General features: G+C 34.4%; 1 protein-coding gene across 3 annotated transcripts in view; it reads right to left on the bottom strand.

The window, feature by feature from the left end:
* The window catches only part of LOC118187453 (protein shifted-like), a 122684-nt gene extending 106046 nt beyond the window's left edge, over positions 1–16638 (bottom strand). For 2 of the 3 annotated variants that reach the window (XR_004757944.2, XM_035357679.2), the window contains exon 1: positions 16439–16638. Coding sequence is in view for 2 of the 3 variants with exons in the window: in XM_035357679.2 (XP_035213570.1) it covers positions 16439–16556 (118 nt within the window). In the remaining variant the exon portion in view is untranslated. The remainder of the gene's footprint in view (positions 1–16438) is intronic. The other variant, XM_035357683.2, reaches the window with a different exon arrangement.
* Positions 16639–18914: the final 2276 nt, after the last annotated feature.

The following is an 18914-nucleotide window of genomic DNA, read 5'->3' as shown; positions in this document are numbered from 1 at the left end:
TTTTATTGTAACCGCGTCCTACAGATATTAAATTATTCGCATAATGTTCCTCTCTCAATTTTCAGGCGATAAAGTTAATAAAAAAGGGAGAGAAAAACGCGAGGAAATGCGATATAAAAATAACATTGAAAGTTTATTTCTATAAAACACTCCGCAATCTTGTTATAATTACGCAAATGTAGTTTTGAAATTTACTCCCAAAACTGCGATTTCGGAAACTGCTTAGCAAAACATAAACCAAACGGAAAAAACATGTCCTATAAAAATATCTTTGTTGTTAAGAGAAAAACCTCAAAAGAAAGAAAAGTAGAGAATTTTCCGCTCTTGTCTCGGAACCGGGATTTAATAGTAGCACTTAGTACGGAGGGGGGTAGAACATTCTTCTTTATTGACTGAAGAAGCTGAAGTGAAAAAGATGCCTGCTGAAGAATAAGTGCTGCGGAGAATCGCATAACATATCATCTGTGGGGAGGAGGACAGTATTTGGTCATACTCCATTATACCTGCGGAGATCTTAATTTCCTTCTCCCAGACTGCTGAAACCTGTATTTTTCTCCCTCTTTAGTAGGCATATGTAATTTTGTAAAGCGTCTCCCCCCCCCTTCTTCGGTTAAAGCGCATATAATTCTTCACATCTTTTCGTTCTCGTTAGAGCGGATGATGAGCTTGGTGACTTTTCTTCTCGGAAATTTGGAAGTTCTTCAAAACATCTCTCTTTCTAAAAAGAAAAGTTCAATATTACTGTTTTTTTCTTCTTTGTGTTTATTATTTTTTTTTATTTCGACTGAAATGCTACGTTATCTCTGGCTATATTACATATAACTTATGATGACTTGCTGGTAATTCAATCTGATAAATGGACAATATGTCAATGCAATATTTCGGTTACTTTTTAAAACGCAAAAATTCAACATTTTCAACAGCAAGAAAACTCATAACCTCAGGTATGTCAGAGCAAAAAATTAATAGTCACCAGAAGAGAAGAACTACTAAGGGTTACAAAAATTAATATCCTCGGCTCGTTGTTTCATGTTGCGGATTACAGCTGTTGAGATGTCCAAACAGAGGGTGGTATTTGTCCGATTTCGGGATTTGGACCCAAAGCTGAATGTTTAAAAATTTTGTTTTCCTGAAATATAAATTGGTGTCTATGTTCACGGTATCATAAAATACATAAATCATGCTCGTTTACTATCTTGAAACTGTCAACATTCATCAAAGTCAAATTAGGAGTTTAAAATCAAATGCATCCACGTTAGCTGCATTACTAGAACATCCCCCCCCTTTTATTTAAAGAAATACGACAGTATACGAAGGTTATTTGGAGACAAACGTTTCGTGAAAGGCATTCTAAGATAAACTAGCCAGTATTCGCATTCCATTCGGGGAAAACAGAGAAACGTCCATGCAACCAATCACTTCGCGGTGATTCGAACCCAGATCGAATTACCATATTCAGCGGACTTATTCACATGGCAACTTGGGGGAGGGGAAGGACAATAAAAATGTGGTAAGGAAAGGTACTTTTTTCGACGCTAAGTAAAACTGTGTTACTACAATATTCATTTCGTTAGAAATCTCCGTATCTTAAAATTCGTATACTTTGAAACGTATAGACACTACATGCTTTCTTAACCTTTCGCATTTAGAATTCGATACAAGGAAATATACCAGGGTAATATAGCCAGAGATAACGTAGCATTTCAGTCGAAATAAAAAAAATAATAATAATAAACACAAAGACCTATTTTATTTAAAAAATAGAATTTAGCTTAAAACTTTTCTGTTTAGCATATATATAGAAAAAGTCGAGTTACGTATTACATACCTACATATACACTCTGTCGCAAAAGTTTATACACTCAAGTACTATATTACATGTTTTAGAAAAATGTAAAAGAATACAAACACCAAATAAAAATCTGTTTATTTACATCACACGCGACTTGCATTCCAATAAATATTCAACTAAAATAGCAATTTGTATTTTAGAAAAGATAAAAACACAGAAGAATGTGTGTTCCAAAAGTTTATAGAATATTAACATTTTAACAATTTATGAATCAATTTCAAATTACTTAATACTACATAGTCATCCCATTATTCCGTATGATGTTGAATATGCGTTTCTCCTTCGAGAGAACTAAGTTTTGTAAAAACTCTAGTTCCGAAATTGTACTATGCCCTCCTGAAGGCTGCTTTTAAGGCATTCAAGGAAGAAAATTGCCTTCCTTTCTCGTAAACTCTCCGAGACATAATACCCCACACATACTTGATCCGGTTAAGATCGAGGCTCATCGGTGGCCACTCAAGAACAGTGACATTTCCCATGTCTAAGTAATTTTTGTAGCATTATATATATGAATGGGAGCATTGTTATGCTGGTACACCCAGTTCAGGTCTCCAGTGTTTTCTGCAAATGACATGAGATGGACTCCTAGTGTTTCTATGCATTTAAACGAATCTTGCCGACCATCTAGAGAAATGAAACCCATTTGCCCATTGCAATCGACAGTTGCCCACACCATAACAGGCCCACCTCCGCTGTTCCTATTGGGATAGTTCCGAGGCTGTTTCCATAAGTCATGCCTAGTAACATGAATACCTGGAAGCACCATCTAGACTCCATTTTTTTTTTATCAATCATTGAAAATTGCAGAGGTCCATTTGTCAGCATATGCCGTGTGGTTATGGGTCCGCTGCAATCTCATTCGTTTGTGAAGCTATGAGAGCGGTAATGGTAGAGTCATTTTTACGTGAATCGTAATCAGATTCCTTGATTTGCCTATGAACAGTGTTTTTGGATATTTGCAATCCACAAGCCCTTGTAATTTGGCGAATCGACGTTTTCTCTGTCGAAGCTATTCTTTGTATCCGCTTATCGCTGCGACTTCGTCACTCGGGAGTCTTCCTGAACGTGGTTTTGGATGATGTGGTGTCTTACGTAATGTTACATGATAAATCATGCTTACAGATCGATTCAGAAGTTTCAAAATTCCTTTAACAGACCTACCGTGAAATTTTAAGTTCAGAATCCTATTAACTTTAGCATCAGAAAGTTGCATAGCTTTAGGCATATTTAAACATTCAAATGATCTTCTTTTTTAAATTGGAGGTTTGAATGAGGGCATTATCATATAAAAAGTTCAAGTTCCCCATCATGATTGCTGCTACCTGATTCACATAAAATTAGATTTGCCTATAAACTTTTGGGATACACATTTTTTCTACTTTTATTTTTTCTAAAAGACAATCTGATATTATCAAAAACAAAGTCCAACAGTAAGAATCAGCGTAAATTTTTAAAACTTTTTTGCAGTACTAGTTTTGATAGTGGTTCTTTATTTGGTTCATTTGCACTTAGCAGCTGAAGAAGGTAGTTCAAAAACTATCGAAACTAGTACTGCAAAATTTTTTTTAAAAATTTACGCTGACTCTTAATCTTGGACTTTGTTTTTGATTGTTATTCAGCGTGATATTTAAACTAAACAAACTGATATTTCTGTTAAATATTTACTCGAATCCAAGGCACACGTGTTTTAAATAAACATATTTTAATTGGGTAATTTTATACATTAACATTTTTCTTAAACATGCAATTTACTTCAGTACTTTTGGGACAGAGCGTATGTTATTACTCGTATATATAACTCAAGACTTTTCCTTACAGAATTCCACATATTAATATGTGGATGGGCATGTGGACGTTTCAGTTCATTCAGGTTTTGATTTCTTTTTAATTTTCACAAACTAATTTTGAATTAATACCTTCGATTTTATCATAAGACTTCCCAGTTTTTAAGCATATCGCCTTTTAAGTTTTTTCTTTTATTTAATTTTCCATTTTAGTCTAAAATCCTTCCTTTTTCGTACATCTTTCATATTTCCTCAATTTGAAAATTTTTCTGTCTTTTTATTTTCAAAAATAATTTTACTTTTAATAAATTTCTTTTATTAAATTAATTTCCTTAATTAATTGCCTCAAAATTGTGATTTAAAATATTTTTCTTTTGGTATAACATTTTTCTTCTGGTTCGCAATAAAAATATTAGTACTACTAGTAATTCTGTGGCTAGAAAAATTTTTGACTCGTTACTCGAATAGTTTTTTTTAATGCTATTTTTTAAAATTTATTTTAGAGTCACGTCGGAGTATATTATATCATGATGATTAATTAAATTTAGAACGTACTTAAAATTTTTACTTTGTTACTTTTAAAGCACTTTGATTATTTTAGTTAAATAATCTTAATTGCCAGTTTCTTTTAATTTTGAATTTTTCAAGAGTTTACAACCATCTAGATATAATTCAGTAACATGGGTCTGTTGAAAATTTTTCGGCTACTCCTTGGAAAAAATTAAAGAATTTTCAACAATTAATATATATATTTTATATAAATTTTATTATGATTTATTAATTTTTTGAATTTTTTTTAATTTGATTTGGCTATTACCTGTTGGAACGTTGTCTCCCTTTCATTATTTTTTATTTCTTGATTATATATATACATCGAATATGAATTCAAATGTGCTTTTCTGATGCACGTGTGCTTTTCTTATATCTCTCTTTTTACGTTCAGTAACAATAAAAAAATTCGCTAATTTTATGATACATCATGTGGTTTTCACGAAATGAAAGATTCCTCTGTTTTGCAGTCACAGTACGCATCATACAGGTTGAAAATTGAATAAAATGAAAACATAGAAATGAATGCCTAATGTCTAAAAATCACAATAATTGAGCGAAAGTAATCTTTATGTATTCATAAGATATTCAGTTACAAACATTTCCTTTTTTTTTTTTTTTTTTCTTTCTAATTTCTCTCTTCATACAGGTAGGAATATTTTATTGGATTTTTTTTCGTGCGTGTTTCTATTTTTAAAATAAACTGCTGCAACATTCAAGCGCAACTGCTTTGGCTCGTCCTACATGGATTGCTAAACAAAATTAAATAATCTTAAATATGTAACTTAAAACACACTCTTTCATTGATTAGATTGAACAAGAAACGAATGATATTTATAATATACATCAAGTAAACAGAAAGGATGCTCGAGGTCCCTGGATGAGGAACAATATCAAAAGCACTTTAAATTTCATACTGATTTGCTAAGACAGAAACTTTTCTTTGTAATATAAAAGTGCAAAACAGATATCAACATTCATTATATTGTATTCTCATTATAAACAGCGTATTAAATTCAATAAAATTAAGCTATTATTAGTTACTGATATAGAAATAATTTACCTTGATTGTATTTACTAATAAATGACAATATTTATTAGTGACATTTTACGTGCCATTTCAGGCACGTAATGGCCGCTCTCAGAATATTCACTATTCAAAGTGTACATCAGTACTTAAAAAAAAGACCTGCTCTATTTTGCCTAGATAGGTTTTGTTTATTTAATTATGGCAAAAAACTCGAGGGCTATCTGCCTAAGGTAAGGGATGCCTTCGTGGAGGACTTTCTAAGTGAAACTGGCTCGTATACACGTTACACATGAGGAAAACGCCCATGCGGCCAGCCCGAACCAAACTACCAGGGTTCGCGACTTAACCGCTTTGTTGCTGGTGGGCCCGATTTTGTTTAGTAACGGCTTTTATGTGTATGTATTTGGTTTACGCTAAAACACAAACGAATTATCTGCATATGGGAATGGATGCCTTCATGGAGGGCATTCTTAGGAACTTGCTCGCATTCATGCTTCATTTCAGGAAAACCAGGAAAATTCTCATGTAGCCTGCCCATTCGAAAAAATCTGAACCCAGGTCAAACTACAGTGTTCAACGAGTTTCTTGCTAGGCCGTTGTTGGGCTCGACACTACTTTTAAAAGTGAAGGTATGTGCTTCTATGGTCTAACTTTAACGCTGAGCTTCTCAACTACTTTGACTGCATCAAGTGAGTTATATCTGTAAAGGAACTTGGAAATACATAAGTAACTGTACACTTAATAACTGTAACCGTAACGTATATTGGTAGGCAGTAACTCGTAATTACCTAGGATAAGTAAACCTCAGAATAAAAGTAATAGAAGCCACATATTATTTAATAAAGTTCTTATTTTGAAGGGATAAAAGGCTAACTGAAGCTGTCGTCGATTTCTCAACTAGGAAAGCTGATTTAAACTTAATTTACCGGCATAGAGCAAAGGATTACTTTTCTTACGTTAATTCAGGTTAGTAAAGCACCAGAAGTGCAAGTGACAAAATACCTAGAATGGTTCCGGGGCAAATTTTGCAGAAACGGGGTTGTAGCTACTGCTGTCATATAACTATTATTGCTGCCGGTTATGCGGGAACAGTTTAAATGGTTAGTGATTAATTAGCCCCCCCCCTCCCAGTCTTTAAACAGAAGTTACGTTTGATTATCGCGAATGATAGAAAATTACACTTTCGCAAACCATCAGGATAAAAGAAAGCTACCTATGGGAAAGTACAAAAAGAAAAGAAAAGGGCTAAAGGCAGTGGCAGCAGATGATGTCATAACATCCTCGGAGTTGTTTATATTTCCAACAGTTATGGATTATAAAAGCATAGTTTGATCATTTGTTTTGAAAGTAAATATTAATATTGATCATCCGTTGCTTAATCTTACAACAAATTAAGTGTGCAACCATTAATCTTTTGTTTCATACCGACTTCTATCGAAATATAATGTATACGAAAACAAATACTGTGTGTATCATGAAGTTTATAAGGAATATACACACAGACAGGATGAAAAAGAGAAAGAAGATGCGTGTACTCTAGGGAGAGCTTTGAATATTGATTAAATTTACTTAACTTAATGAACTTATTCTGCAGATTGCACTGTTTGAAATCGTTAACGGTTTTTTTTTTCGGGGGGGGGCGGGCTATCCTCCGATTAACCGCAATTTTCAGTTAACTATTGACTTCGACCCCGATGTTACGCGGGTTAATCGAAAACTGACTGTATATCTCTATTTAATATCATTTATTAATGGTTTATTAATATTTATACATATTTATTTGCTATTATCAGTTGTTGATGATTGTGGGTGCATATATACCGTACAATAGGTATGGCCATAATGCGGCTTTTGAGCCGCGTACGGATTTTGCGGCTTTTATTCAAATAAAATATATGTATGAAATATGCTAAACTAAAACTACTCGATGTCCAGAAGAACTTATAAAATGAGGTAAATGATGTCACTAATTATAAAATGATGTAAATATTGACTTGTGGTTTTTGCAAAATCTAGTTGCGATTTTCGGATTTTCAGAATTCTAATATGTGGCTCTTACTGACATGAAGTTTGGCCATCCCTGCTGTGTAAATTAATTATTTCATTACTGTATCTCCTTCTAGATCTTTTTTTCTCTTCTCTTCTCCCCTCACAGCAGACCCACAAGCGGTCAGATCACTCTCTGAACTCTAATTGTTCGACCAGTGTTCATATCTCTGCAAACGGGCTAGCTGGGTGGTGGTCCCTGATTTTTCCTTGTGTGTCACTCAAATACGGGCCAATTTCACTTTAAAAGCCCTTCACAAAGGCATTAATATATCCCTTTATGGATGTAATCTCGTCGTGTACTTCACTATAATCAAAAACCAAATACCTATATTACGTGGTGTACGTGAGAGTGTACTTCAGTATAGGTATAGGTATAGGTATAGGTATAAGTATAGGGGGGCACTACCTATTTGCCAAACGTTGAAATAGGTGTTGTCACCACCATATTAACTATCTAAAAACACCATCAGCCTACAGAGTTCCAGACTATCTTTAGAGTGAAAAAAGGATAAACGCGTAATCCATTTCACAACGACGGCTCTGCCACAGACAGCGGCTTGTCTCGAATCCCATCCTTTAGTCTGGGTGCTCTATTGGTATTTTGACATGTTATCTATCACACAGATTTACATTTACCATTGCATGCATAATATGGTTACATTATGATCTGGTGCAAAATTTGCTTAATACTTTACACTGCAATAATTTTGTTACAACTTTAATCATACCATATATAAACATACACTGGTGTGCAAAAATTAAGGACGAAGTCGAAAAATTAGCATATCAGCTGAACGAAGAGGCAGAGCGGACAGAAAGACCAATCAGGAGATTAAGTAAGGTGATGCACGGTAGCACATGCGCAGATATGCAGGTAGACGTAATGGGGGAGTGTCTGAGTAGTATAAAGCATGTTGTCGGTGTAAGAGCAGTATTTCTGGCAAAGAGATTGCACGGCGTATAGCAGTTAAAATCACACCGAGTTGCTGCCTCAGCGAGAAATGGCGAATAATCAATCTGTTAGACGACATCTGGATGCTTTTACCCGAGGTCGAATCATTGGGAAGTTGGAGGAAGGCCGCAGTGTGACAAGTGTGGTTGCAGAGTTCGGAATTGCTCACAGCATCGTTTCACGAATTTGGAGACAATATCAAACTACATGAACAGCTATCCGGGGGTTTAGTAGTGGTCGTCCACGAGGAACCACACCCGCAGATGACCGGTATATTGCCTTACAGGACAGAAGAAACAGGCGGCAGACAGCGGGAGAAATCGCTAGACACACGACACAGGTGACTGGACGACCGATATCGCGTTTTACCGAGGCCAGAAGACTGCACGGTGGTGGTCTGTTTGCACGACGCCCTGTACGGTGTGTACCTCTAACGCCTGCCCATCGGAGAAGGCGTTCTCTGTGGTGCCGGGAACACTGGAATTGGAGAGACAATCAATGGGGACGAGTACTCTTTACAGATGAGAGCAGATTCAGTCTGAGTAGCGATTCTCATCGCATACTCATCTGGAGAGAGCGGGGAAGCCGCAATCATCCCTCGAACATCATTAAAGGGGACAGGTATGGAGGTGGCGGTGTTCTCGTTTGGGGAGGCATCATGCTTGGTAGTCGTACAGACCTTCACATCTTCGACGCAGGTTCAGTCAACGGGACCCGTAATGGTAACGAAATTCTTCTTCCATATGTGCGTCTTTTTAGAGGAGCTATGGATCCGCAGTTCCTTTTCATGGACGACAATGCACCATGTCATCGCACAGTAGCAGCCGAACAGCTCTTAGAGAGTGAGGATATTGAACGTATGGATTGGCCGGCACGATCTCCGGATCTCAATACCATCGACCATGTATGGGATTTTCTAGGCAGACGCTTGGCAGCTCGTACCTTACCATCAGTAACGATTCCGGAGCTTCGATTGGCGCTGCAAGACGAATGGGCAGCAATGCCTCAACAACTCATTGACACCCTCATTCTCAGCATGGGCAGACGCTGTGAAACCTGCCTAGCAGTCAGGGGAGATCATATCCCCTATTAAAGACCGGATGTTTCTTGCTGGACACCCATCACAGGGATGTTTCGGCCTTCAGTCGCATTGCGCTCCATGCTACTTTTTCAATAAAGCTTTTTTTTGTCCCTCTGATTTCTCTTTTAGTAAGTGTTGCTTACATTACTCATGTCCTTACGTATTGGGGATCTTACGGTATTAAATGTGTTGATTTGGAAAGCTTTTGTACAAAGTTATATTGAAAAAACCGTCTCGTCCTTAATTTTTGCACACCAGTGTACATTAACAAAAATTTTACATACATAACATACCTTTTTTGCATAGTTACTAGAGTAGTTCATAGTATTAAAGATTTTAATTAAAAGTAACTGAATAGAATGTTTAGTATTTCCCATGGTACATTTAACTCTAAGTAATATTAATGTGCTGCATAAAATTCTCCTTTCAAAACTAAGTTTTCAATTATTTTTTAAATTTTTTTTCCTAAAGTGTTGATTTTTTATATATATATATATATATATTTTAGGAAATTTTCTATGTTTTGATCAGGTTATTTGGTTGTTTTAAGTGGAGTAGTTCTGTTATGGGGTATTCAAGCACACAGGTGTCTGATTAAGAGACATTTCTATGTCCCGCTATATATCTACATATGTACTTTACCATGTACCATTTATACGCATATACTTTTACTATATATACCATTTTTCATATACATATTAACTATCCCACAATCAAAATAACAAAATACCTATACTATACAAACCGAATACATATGGTTTCCAATGATTTGAAGAATAATTGATCTAGAGTATCCGCCCAACCTTCCATTCTTAACGGCTGCCAATTAACGTTAAATTAACGTTCGTCTTTTACAATAAATTAATTTGCACGCTTCTATAGTGTTTGATACGGGAGGGGGGAAGAAACAGAGAGAGAGAAAGCGCAAAAGTTGTATTTAAAATACAAATTTGACTGATAGATTTAAACTCAAAAATAAAACTACAATATATAATTTGATTTTAAGTCCAAAATTAGCTTGCTTATCTGAAGTAGGAAATCAATTCCATGCTGATCATAATCATTATTCGCCAGATGTCTTTTCTTTTAAGTAAATCGATTAATTAATTCTCAAAATAAACACGATTTATTTATAGGAACCAAATTATTCGTACACAAAAAATCTTTTGGGAAGTATCCCATTTCCTGCCTAAAGGGAATCAAAAGAACCTTTTCACGTAAACAGTTTTACTGATGATGATGTTCAGGTATTTGAGGTTGCTACTTGTTCCAGACTAAATCGCTAACCTCAAATTTAATAGTGCTTCCAGACTAATCTTGAGAGCTCATTGTAACCAGATATGGATAACTTAATTAACTTTCTATTATATCGAATAACCACCATTATCGCACATATACGCTAAGCTTCATGTGTGGAATAAAATACTAAATACTGGAAACGAAAATATTACCTAATAAATCCTTTTAAAATAAAGCAAAGAAATGAAGTTGCTCTTAATGATACTAAAATTTTGCACCATATCATTATAAAAAGGATTTCAGTGGAGGCTTCCCAGATAAACTGAGTACTTAAACTTGTATTAAATAAATAGATAAACTGCAATCTGGGATATCTGCCTTCCTCAAAGTTGCTCAGCTTTTTTGAAGTTGGAGGATGCACACGATTTTTCGTTATTTGAATCCAGTTGTAAATACGTAAGCTTTACAATACGCTTCTGGACAAATGTAGTGAATTCAAAACTAAGAAAAGAATATAAATGAAAAATCATTTATGATCTTGTTAATAACAACCAGAAAAAATACAAAGGAATGAAGATCAAAATGCAGATCTACTCCCTGAAACATAAACCTTATTCTTCATGTAGATAATTATACAAAGCATACAAAATAAATTTCAGAACTCGTTAAAACAGAGGATGTTATACAGGAACTACGCCTTTCCCAAAACAAAGAATGAAGTCCAACTCTTGCGGTAGTAATGCCAAACCTGAAATGTATTTCTGTGCATTCAAACAAGACTGATACTTGCTTTCAAAAATACGCTCAGTGTGTTTATATTCCTTAAGGTTCATTTCAAATATTTTAGATTTAACATCAGCACAAATACCCGAATATGTGTGAAGTGCACACGCACACTCATGGAGGGCTTTCTAAGGGAAATTGGCTTATATACACATTACACATGAGGAAAATCAAGAAAATGTTTGTACAGCCAACCCGTTCGTCGAGATTCGAGCCCCGGACCGCCACTGTTCAGCGCTCGGCCGCTGGTGAGTCTAGGGAGAGATAACGAGGAATAAGAATGATAATTAACAGTAAAATATCCCAAATAATTTACTTGTATTTTCAAATAGTTTCATTTGGGGAATAAAAGTATTTGGTTACAAAAATGAACTAGAAAAGGTCAACTTGAACTTCTTGTTTTATTATTGTGCTTTGTTTATATGCCGTATTTTCTTGCCCCTCTTTCTTTTCCCTAAGTTTATCGTCCGAAAATCGACAAGGGAAAATTATGCGAATAATTTCATTTCCGAAGGATGCAGGTATAGTAAAAACAAAGCAAATGTTAAATAATCATGGATAAACTTCAGGTGTTATTATTTAAGAAGAATCTACATTCTAATGATAATACAAAGCACTATTACTATTATAATATCTTATCAGATACCTTTATTTCTGCTTCCCTGCAACTTGAGTTTCGCCCCATCTTATTGTTGTTGTCAATGTCCCAATCACATTAGGTCCCAATCACATTATGTTTCGGCTACGCGAGACTTGACGTCGAAAGGGACAATTCTCAGAACCCGCATATTTCCAGAAAACCTACGCATCTAGGTTACCGTTTTCACTTACTACAAAGACTTGGACGCCTAACAGTAACCGATTACCGCTCAGACTGGTATCACGTGATCCTTCAGAAGCAGAACTTTCGTCTGCTTGGTTGTCTCTACCCGGAACAGAGCTCCAGCCGAGACATTTTTGGTGAGGTTCAAAAAAAAAAAAAAATTCCCGCGCAGCCGCAACATCGTTTCCGCAGCTAGGCGGGACTTCGCTTCCAGTGGGGCTCTTTTTTCTAGGAATCCTGCTGTTTAAACCAGTGCTACCAGAATCTCGTTTCTCAGAAGAAAAGTCCCGTCTAGCAGGGACTGTAGCTATATACGATAACCTCTTTAGATCTCAAATCATCCATAAATATTTAGAGAACATGAATGCGCAGCTGACTCAAATAGTAGACTGAATTTCAGTTCATGTTTGGGTCGCTACTCGTATTAGGCTGGCATAAAGTTCAGCAGTTAGAAAAGAAAGGACCAGTGTGATCGTCATAGTTCTGTTTTAAAATTAATGGATCTCGTTATTTGACCACATTAAGGAAGAAGAAAATTACTCGAATATTTTTTAAATTTTCAAAACCTAGGGCTAAAAACTAGGGGGAAAACTACGGAGGAAACCTAAGAGGAAAAAAGGAGGAAATACGGTAATTATTATAGGTTACGTATATAAGGTATTTCTCCCGCTTCCCTAGCGTGCCTTCGTGGTGTAGTGGTCAGCACACTGAGCCGGTATTTCATAGGTCCGTGGTTCGATTCCCGGCGAAGGCGGTTGCATAATTTTCATCGTTTCTGTTTCCAATTAATCTAATGACGCTACACGTACACTTAAATTTGTGCTGGTATGGACAAAGATAACTGGAAAATACTATGACATCACCTGCTAGCACTCATGTTATCCCATGAATTATTCTTAGAAGGTTTTGATTCAGTCTGGTGGGTTTATTATAACAGTTTCTCTATCCTTCCATTTCTTTTCCAGGTAAGGAATTACCGAATAGCGTACACGTAAATTAAATGAATATTTAAATACGTTATCTCAACTGAAAATTAATGTGATCAAAAAGAAATTTTTTTTAACAGAACATCATACAAAACAAAAAAATATTTTATTAATCTTCTCTCTGCTTAACGCTTCAAACAGAACTTTTCAAAAGAAAAGTGTTTTGAAGCCTTAAACCAAGTTGATTAATGAATTCTGAATACATGTTTCGTTCCTCTGAACATATATATTTTAAAGATAGAGCCCAGTTTGTCGGGAGTTGATTGTACGTGAACTACAAAAACGGGTTAAGTACTTAATAAGTGAAATAAGTTGTAATATATTTCATGAAGTACAATTGATGTTAAAATTGACTCTTATAATTAGAATTTTATTGAAAATTTTAAATGCACTAATTGCTTTTTCTCTGAAGGGCGAAGTAAATATGTCACGTTTATGATTTCTAGAACGTCTTGCTACTGTGTATCGAAACAGTCTTGATGGGAACTTTCGCGGTCGACTATGTTTGTTGATGACGTGTGCATCAAACTAACGTTATTTTATCACAGAATCTTAACTTTTAGTGTCTCTGAACTTACATTATTTTAGAATCTCTGAACTTATCTTGACTTATTTTAATCCTCTAAAGGGGTTAAATGCCGAATTCCAAAACCTTGTGTCTGATTCAGCTTTGATTGTTTTGAGAGAAGAAAAATATAGTAATTTTATCCTAATTTTAAAATTCCCGTTTCTTTCCCAAATTCCCTCAGCTATCTTACGGCGTGCTTATTTGAAGAGGCTGATTTCAGAAGAATCGTGATCGGAAAATTACATTCTACCGAATTTTCAACCGAAGCCTTATTAGTCTTTTTTTCCCCATTTTGGGAAATGGGGCTATGTGAAACAAAAGTCTCAAAAAGTGTGAAAATCTTCGAAGGGTCCACATGAGAACGATCGAAGAGTTCCCCCTCCCCGATATGACTATTTTCATGATATATCACTGTTTGTGACTATCATGCTATATCATACTGATACATCACATAACATGATATATTACATACGGAAGGCATAGGTGTTTGCTCGATAAATCAGAAATTACAAAATAATACGGCAGAAAATTTTATGTTACACTTCCATCGCAATTATATTTTTCCTTCAAATAATTAATTTGTAAATACGGATCTAAACGTGAAGTGTCAAAATAGGTACCTCCAGAAACATAAATATTACAGCCTTTTGTCAGTTCTTTTCAATGTGAATTTGTCATATTCTTGCTTGTCTGTTTTATGCTTGTAATTGTACGCTTACAACTGTAAAATATCTGAATAGGAAGTTAAAGAAGCAGAGCACACGCACGACTAAAGAGTTACAAAAAAACACATTCACATATTTTTATAATCTTTCGGTTCTGGTTTAGCTGGTATCTTTTAAAATTTTGACAAAAATATTATTATTATTAAAAGATACTACTGTTAAAGACAAAAAATAATATAAAAGAGCTTTTAAAGACGTTGAGTATCATTATTTTATGCATTGATATTATTACAATTAAATTAACAATCATCAAAACTTAGGATTACAAAACAAGCACAATAATTTTAAAAAATCATGAAATTATTTCGACAAAAATATTTTTAATAATTATCCGGGATAAATGAAAACTTGATGGTTTTTAGTTAGAGGTCAAATGGTTTAATAACAGGAATTATTGTGATAGAAAGTTCTACAGATCTAATTGAATCTAGACCCTAGAATGCATCCAACTGTCCTTGTTATTACTAATGAGTCTTTATTTCAATAATTTTCTAGCAGTCTTAATTTGAAAGAATGAAGAACAAGTTTATCCTTGAAAACTTTTTTGCTTATCAAAACTATAATACTATCAAAGACCCTACAAGAAATAACATAAACAGAACTATTTACTTTTACAAATCTCTATTAATTGCTTTTATTTATTACAGTTTTGTTGTGACAATCATTTCTCTTAGAATTTGTAAAGGAATAATGCCAAATTCACAAAACAAACAATACAAACTTCAACAAAGATTTTGCTTTTGATAATGTTTGTATTAAAAGCATAATGTTGTTCACAACTCTTGAAAGAAAAGCACATAAACAAGACCTTTATTTTTTATTATGGCTTTCTATTAACTGTTTTACTTATCAGACATTCTTTGGGATAAGAATTTTCCTTAGAATTAGTTAAATAATATTTGCATCAAAAGCATAATACCGATTAACATATCAGAAAACTATTTTATATATGTGCCAGCTCATTCTTCAGACAGCATTAATAATACTACTGATAGGCAATCTTCACATCAAAAATGAAAAGCATTAAGAGATTTCGAAGTTTATCTTAGTTCGAAACACGCGCTTCATTTGATTTTTTGAAAATAATGATGCTACTCTATCCCCCCCTCCCAGAAAAAAGTATTCGTCATATAAATGGCAAAAAGTCTGAAACCGTTAAAAAACCGTTGAATTTAATATCATCTAAAATTAGTGTACAGTTTTTGAGCGAAATTTTAATTACAACGCTGAGCAATAACTGGCTAAAAGCAGGTTTTATATTAAAATAATAAAGTAGCATTTTAGGTGCGATCTGCTTTTGTTTCCGACTCATTCCTTTTAATAAGAATGCAATTTCGATGTTTAGAAAAAGATATTTCCTTTAAAAAAATTTTTTTTTAAAAAAGTGTTCTCTTCCCCCCGTCACCAAAAGTGTACTTATAAGACATGTTAATAATACAATTAATTACATTCGAATGAATTACTAAATAATAGTTCTGAAGTCATGTTTGCCGCAGTGCCGTGAACATGCTCGATGTGAAACATCAGTACACATCAAATCAAATATGCATGGTGGCAATAAGTAACTGAAATGAGATAACACAATAATAACGTATTATTGTTTTAAGTAACTAGAATGAAATAATTTTTGCATAACAACATCAGGTTATGCCGTTTTTGCAAATAAAACGTGTTTTACCGGCACTTGTTTCTTCTTCCTCTTTCACTTGTTTGTCAAGAAATTGAAATTAAACTGAATTTCAAATCTTGTAAACTCAAACTTTTTAATGTTTTCAGTCGTACATTTTATGCAATTGAAATTATTTTCAAGCAACTTCTAAAAGGAAGTATATTTATTGCAGAACGATATTAGCTTCTGGCAAAATATATTTTAAAAATGTCATTCTGTGAACTCATGTTTGATTAAAAGAGTATTTCATCTGAATATGTATGTGTTATTGGACACACAATTAAATTTCTCTTATGAATGTAATTTAATAATATTGTATCAATATTTTATGCTCTTATATTTACTCACCGCTAAATTCTTTGACCTGTTTTTCATCAATCCACAGCGTAATATCAGAGCCATGTTTATCTCTCGATGCCAGCACCAGCCGCAAATATAAAAACACAATTACGAGAAGGAACTTCATGATCCTCACCTGCGCTACTGAACAAGCCCCATGAATATCTTTTCGATCACCTGCTTCACTTCCCCCGTGCAAGGGATGCGCTGCTATGACGTCATCTCTACTCCTAACCAATGCCTAGCCAGACATGCGGCTTTCCCCGAGGCTACCCACATTTAAGTTCTGGGTTCCCACATTTGGCAAGAAATCAAACGTTCGTGGTAAAGTGAAGGGAAACTGAATAAAGTTATTAGTGCAGTTTATTCCTCGGTCTGCGAAAGGAAATCTTTTGACAGATATTTCGCAAAACAAAAACGTATAAAACAAACACTGAATCGCTATTGGTTTACGCTAGGAAATGTAGAGCTAGTTTCTAATTAATTTTTTTTTATCAACTATAAATATAGGCTCACTCTTGTGTTTACGAACTTCACTATGTGTTTGTCCCGCTACGTTTATGCTCTTTTTTTCACTCCCATTTACCAAAGTTCGATTTTATGAATATTCTTTGCAGTCCAAGTTCGTATAAACGTGAGTCATATGTATTTTGAAAAATGTTATCACCGTAGTTTTTTTTTTTTTTTTTTTTTTTTTTTTTTATCATCAAACTATACTTTGATACTATTGTTATTGTTCTGGCGTGCAGCGTGGAATTCTCTTCAAACTATACGAACTGTGAAAAAGAATTAACCGGATATTTATATTTCTTAACTAGTGAACTGAAGTCAAGAAAATTATTACAGTATATTAGTTTGGCAAAATCAGTGCTATTAGTAAAGAGCAACGTCATTTTATTCTTTATAGAATTGTATTTCATCCTTCTAACGCAAGATGGTTTCAGGTACAGATAGAAATGGTCGGAACAACAGAGATTCATCATTGGTCGTACAGGTATAGTACCATCGCATTAACTGTGAAGTTCCGCCCAAAGTTTTAATGGAGAACACCCTGGGGAGCGGCCCGAGGGTCTCCCACTCTCTCCACCTACCACTAACTTCTCGAGAGGACTTTCGGCTCGCCGTGTATTTTGAGTGCCTCTCTTGCCGCACAGTCGCTATGCGCTTATAAACAACCATACCTTCTCCGGGATTCGAACTTGGATCCATCGGTACAGTAGTCACCGTCACCAACCACTACCGGCTGGGCGGCAAGTTTCATGTTCATTTGGATTATATTTTGAACAAAATATAAAATAAATAAAAAATGCAAAATACCTGACTGATAAAAATTAAATTAATCATGCGGAGTTATTTTTAATCAAATATTCTTCAGTCTAACAGCTTGGTAAAAGGCACCAATTTAAAGATTTGAAAAATCGCACATAGTTCCAATGGCAAAACTAGAAATTTATTAGGTTATTAAGTTACGTAACAATGTGCAACGCATTACCAGAAAACAATTAATTACATACAAATATCCTAATAATACAAATATCCTTCGGGTTTAAAGGTTTTATTCTACATGTTGAAGCAGAACTTGATGATTTCCATTAAGGAATATGATGTGGTGGATTATTCAAGAGAATAAGTATTTGACTTCGGTACTGACTTACTTTTCCGCAATCTTTACTTATATTTGCTAGAAAAAGTCTGAGTACAGGCAGTCAAAAATAATATCCCCCCCCCAAAAAAAATTATTAAAAACCCTTTTATAAAATCAGTGTAACGTTTATTTTTCTTTATTATTTCGTTACTTGGGTAATATTACTTTATTTGTAAATAACAGTGAAAGAAATTCGCAATTAAAAAAACTTTAATTAAGTAAGCTTTAATTTCAACATTTTAAAATACTATTTTTGCTTGTTTTTTCGTTAGCAAAATCGTTGATGACATTCTAGAAATTTGCTTCACTACTCCAGTTGCTCTTCTTCAAACAGTACAGTATTATTAAAAACAAGATTCTCATTATGTCTGTCTTTTTTTTTTTTTTTTTTCTTTTTAGGTGCTTGTTAACCGATTTGTATTAAAAGAAAACTGCTCTCACAGCAAGAAATACTTAGAACAAGTGTGAGAAAAATTCGAAGCAGAATTAAAATACTAGAATTTTGGTTTGGAGAGAGTATTTTAGAACAAATTGTAAAGGTCAAATCGACTATTGTTCCACCTCTCGGTTTCGTCTTCCGAAGCGGTAACAGAAGTAAAACTTTAAAATATTTCTCTCTCGGTAAGGACGACTTCTATCTTGTTCGTATACAAACAATTCTCTTCTCAATTCAGTTACCATATCACAATTCGGTACCTGTGATTCTTCACCTTAACAAATGATCGAGTGGATAGAATAACTAAATAATAGCACTAATTCAGAAGTCAAACAACAAAAATCAGCGTTATAATGCGTCGGCGTTTGTGTTGCGTTTGTGTCTTAATTAAATAGTAGTAGTTG

The sequence above is a fragment of the Stegodyphus dumicola genome, chromosome X2 (assembly GCF_044657685.1).
Source record: "Stegodyphus dumicola isolate Sdum_Otavi_A_Nest chromosome X2, ASM4465768v1".
In the NCBI taxonomy this organism is placed as follows: Eukaryota; Metazoa; Arthropoda; class Arachnida; order Araneae; family Eresidae; genus Stegodyphus; species Stegodyphus dumicola.
This window is presented reverse-complemented; position numbering and strand designations above follow the sequence as displayed.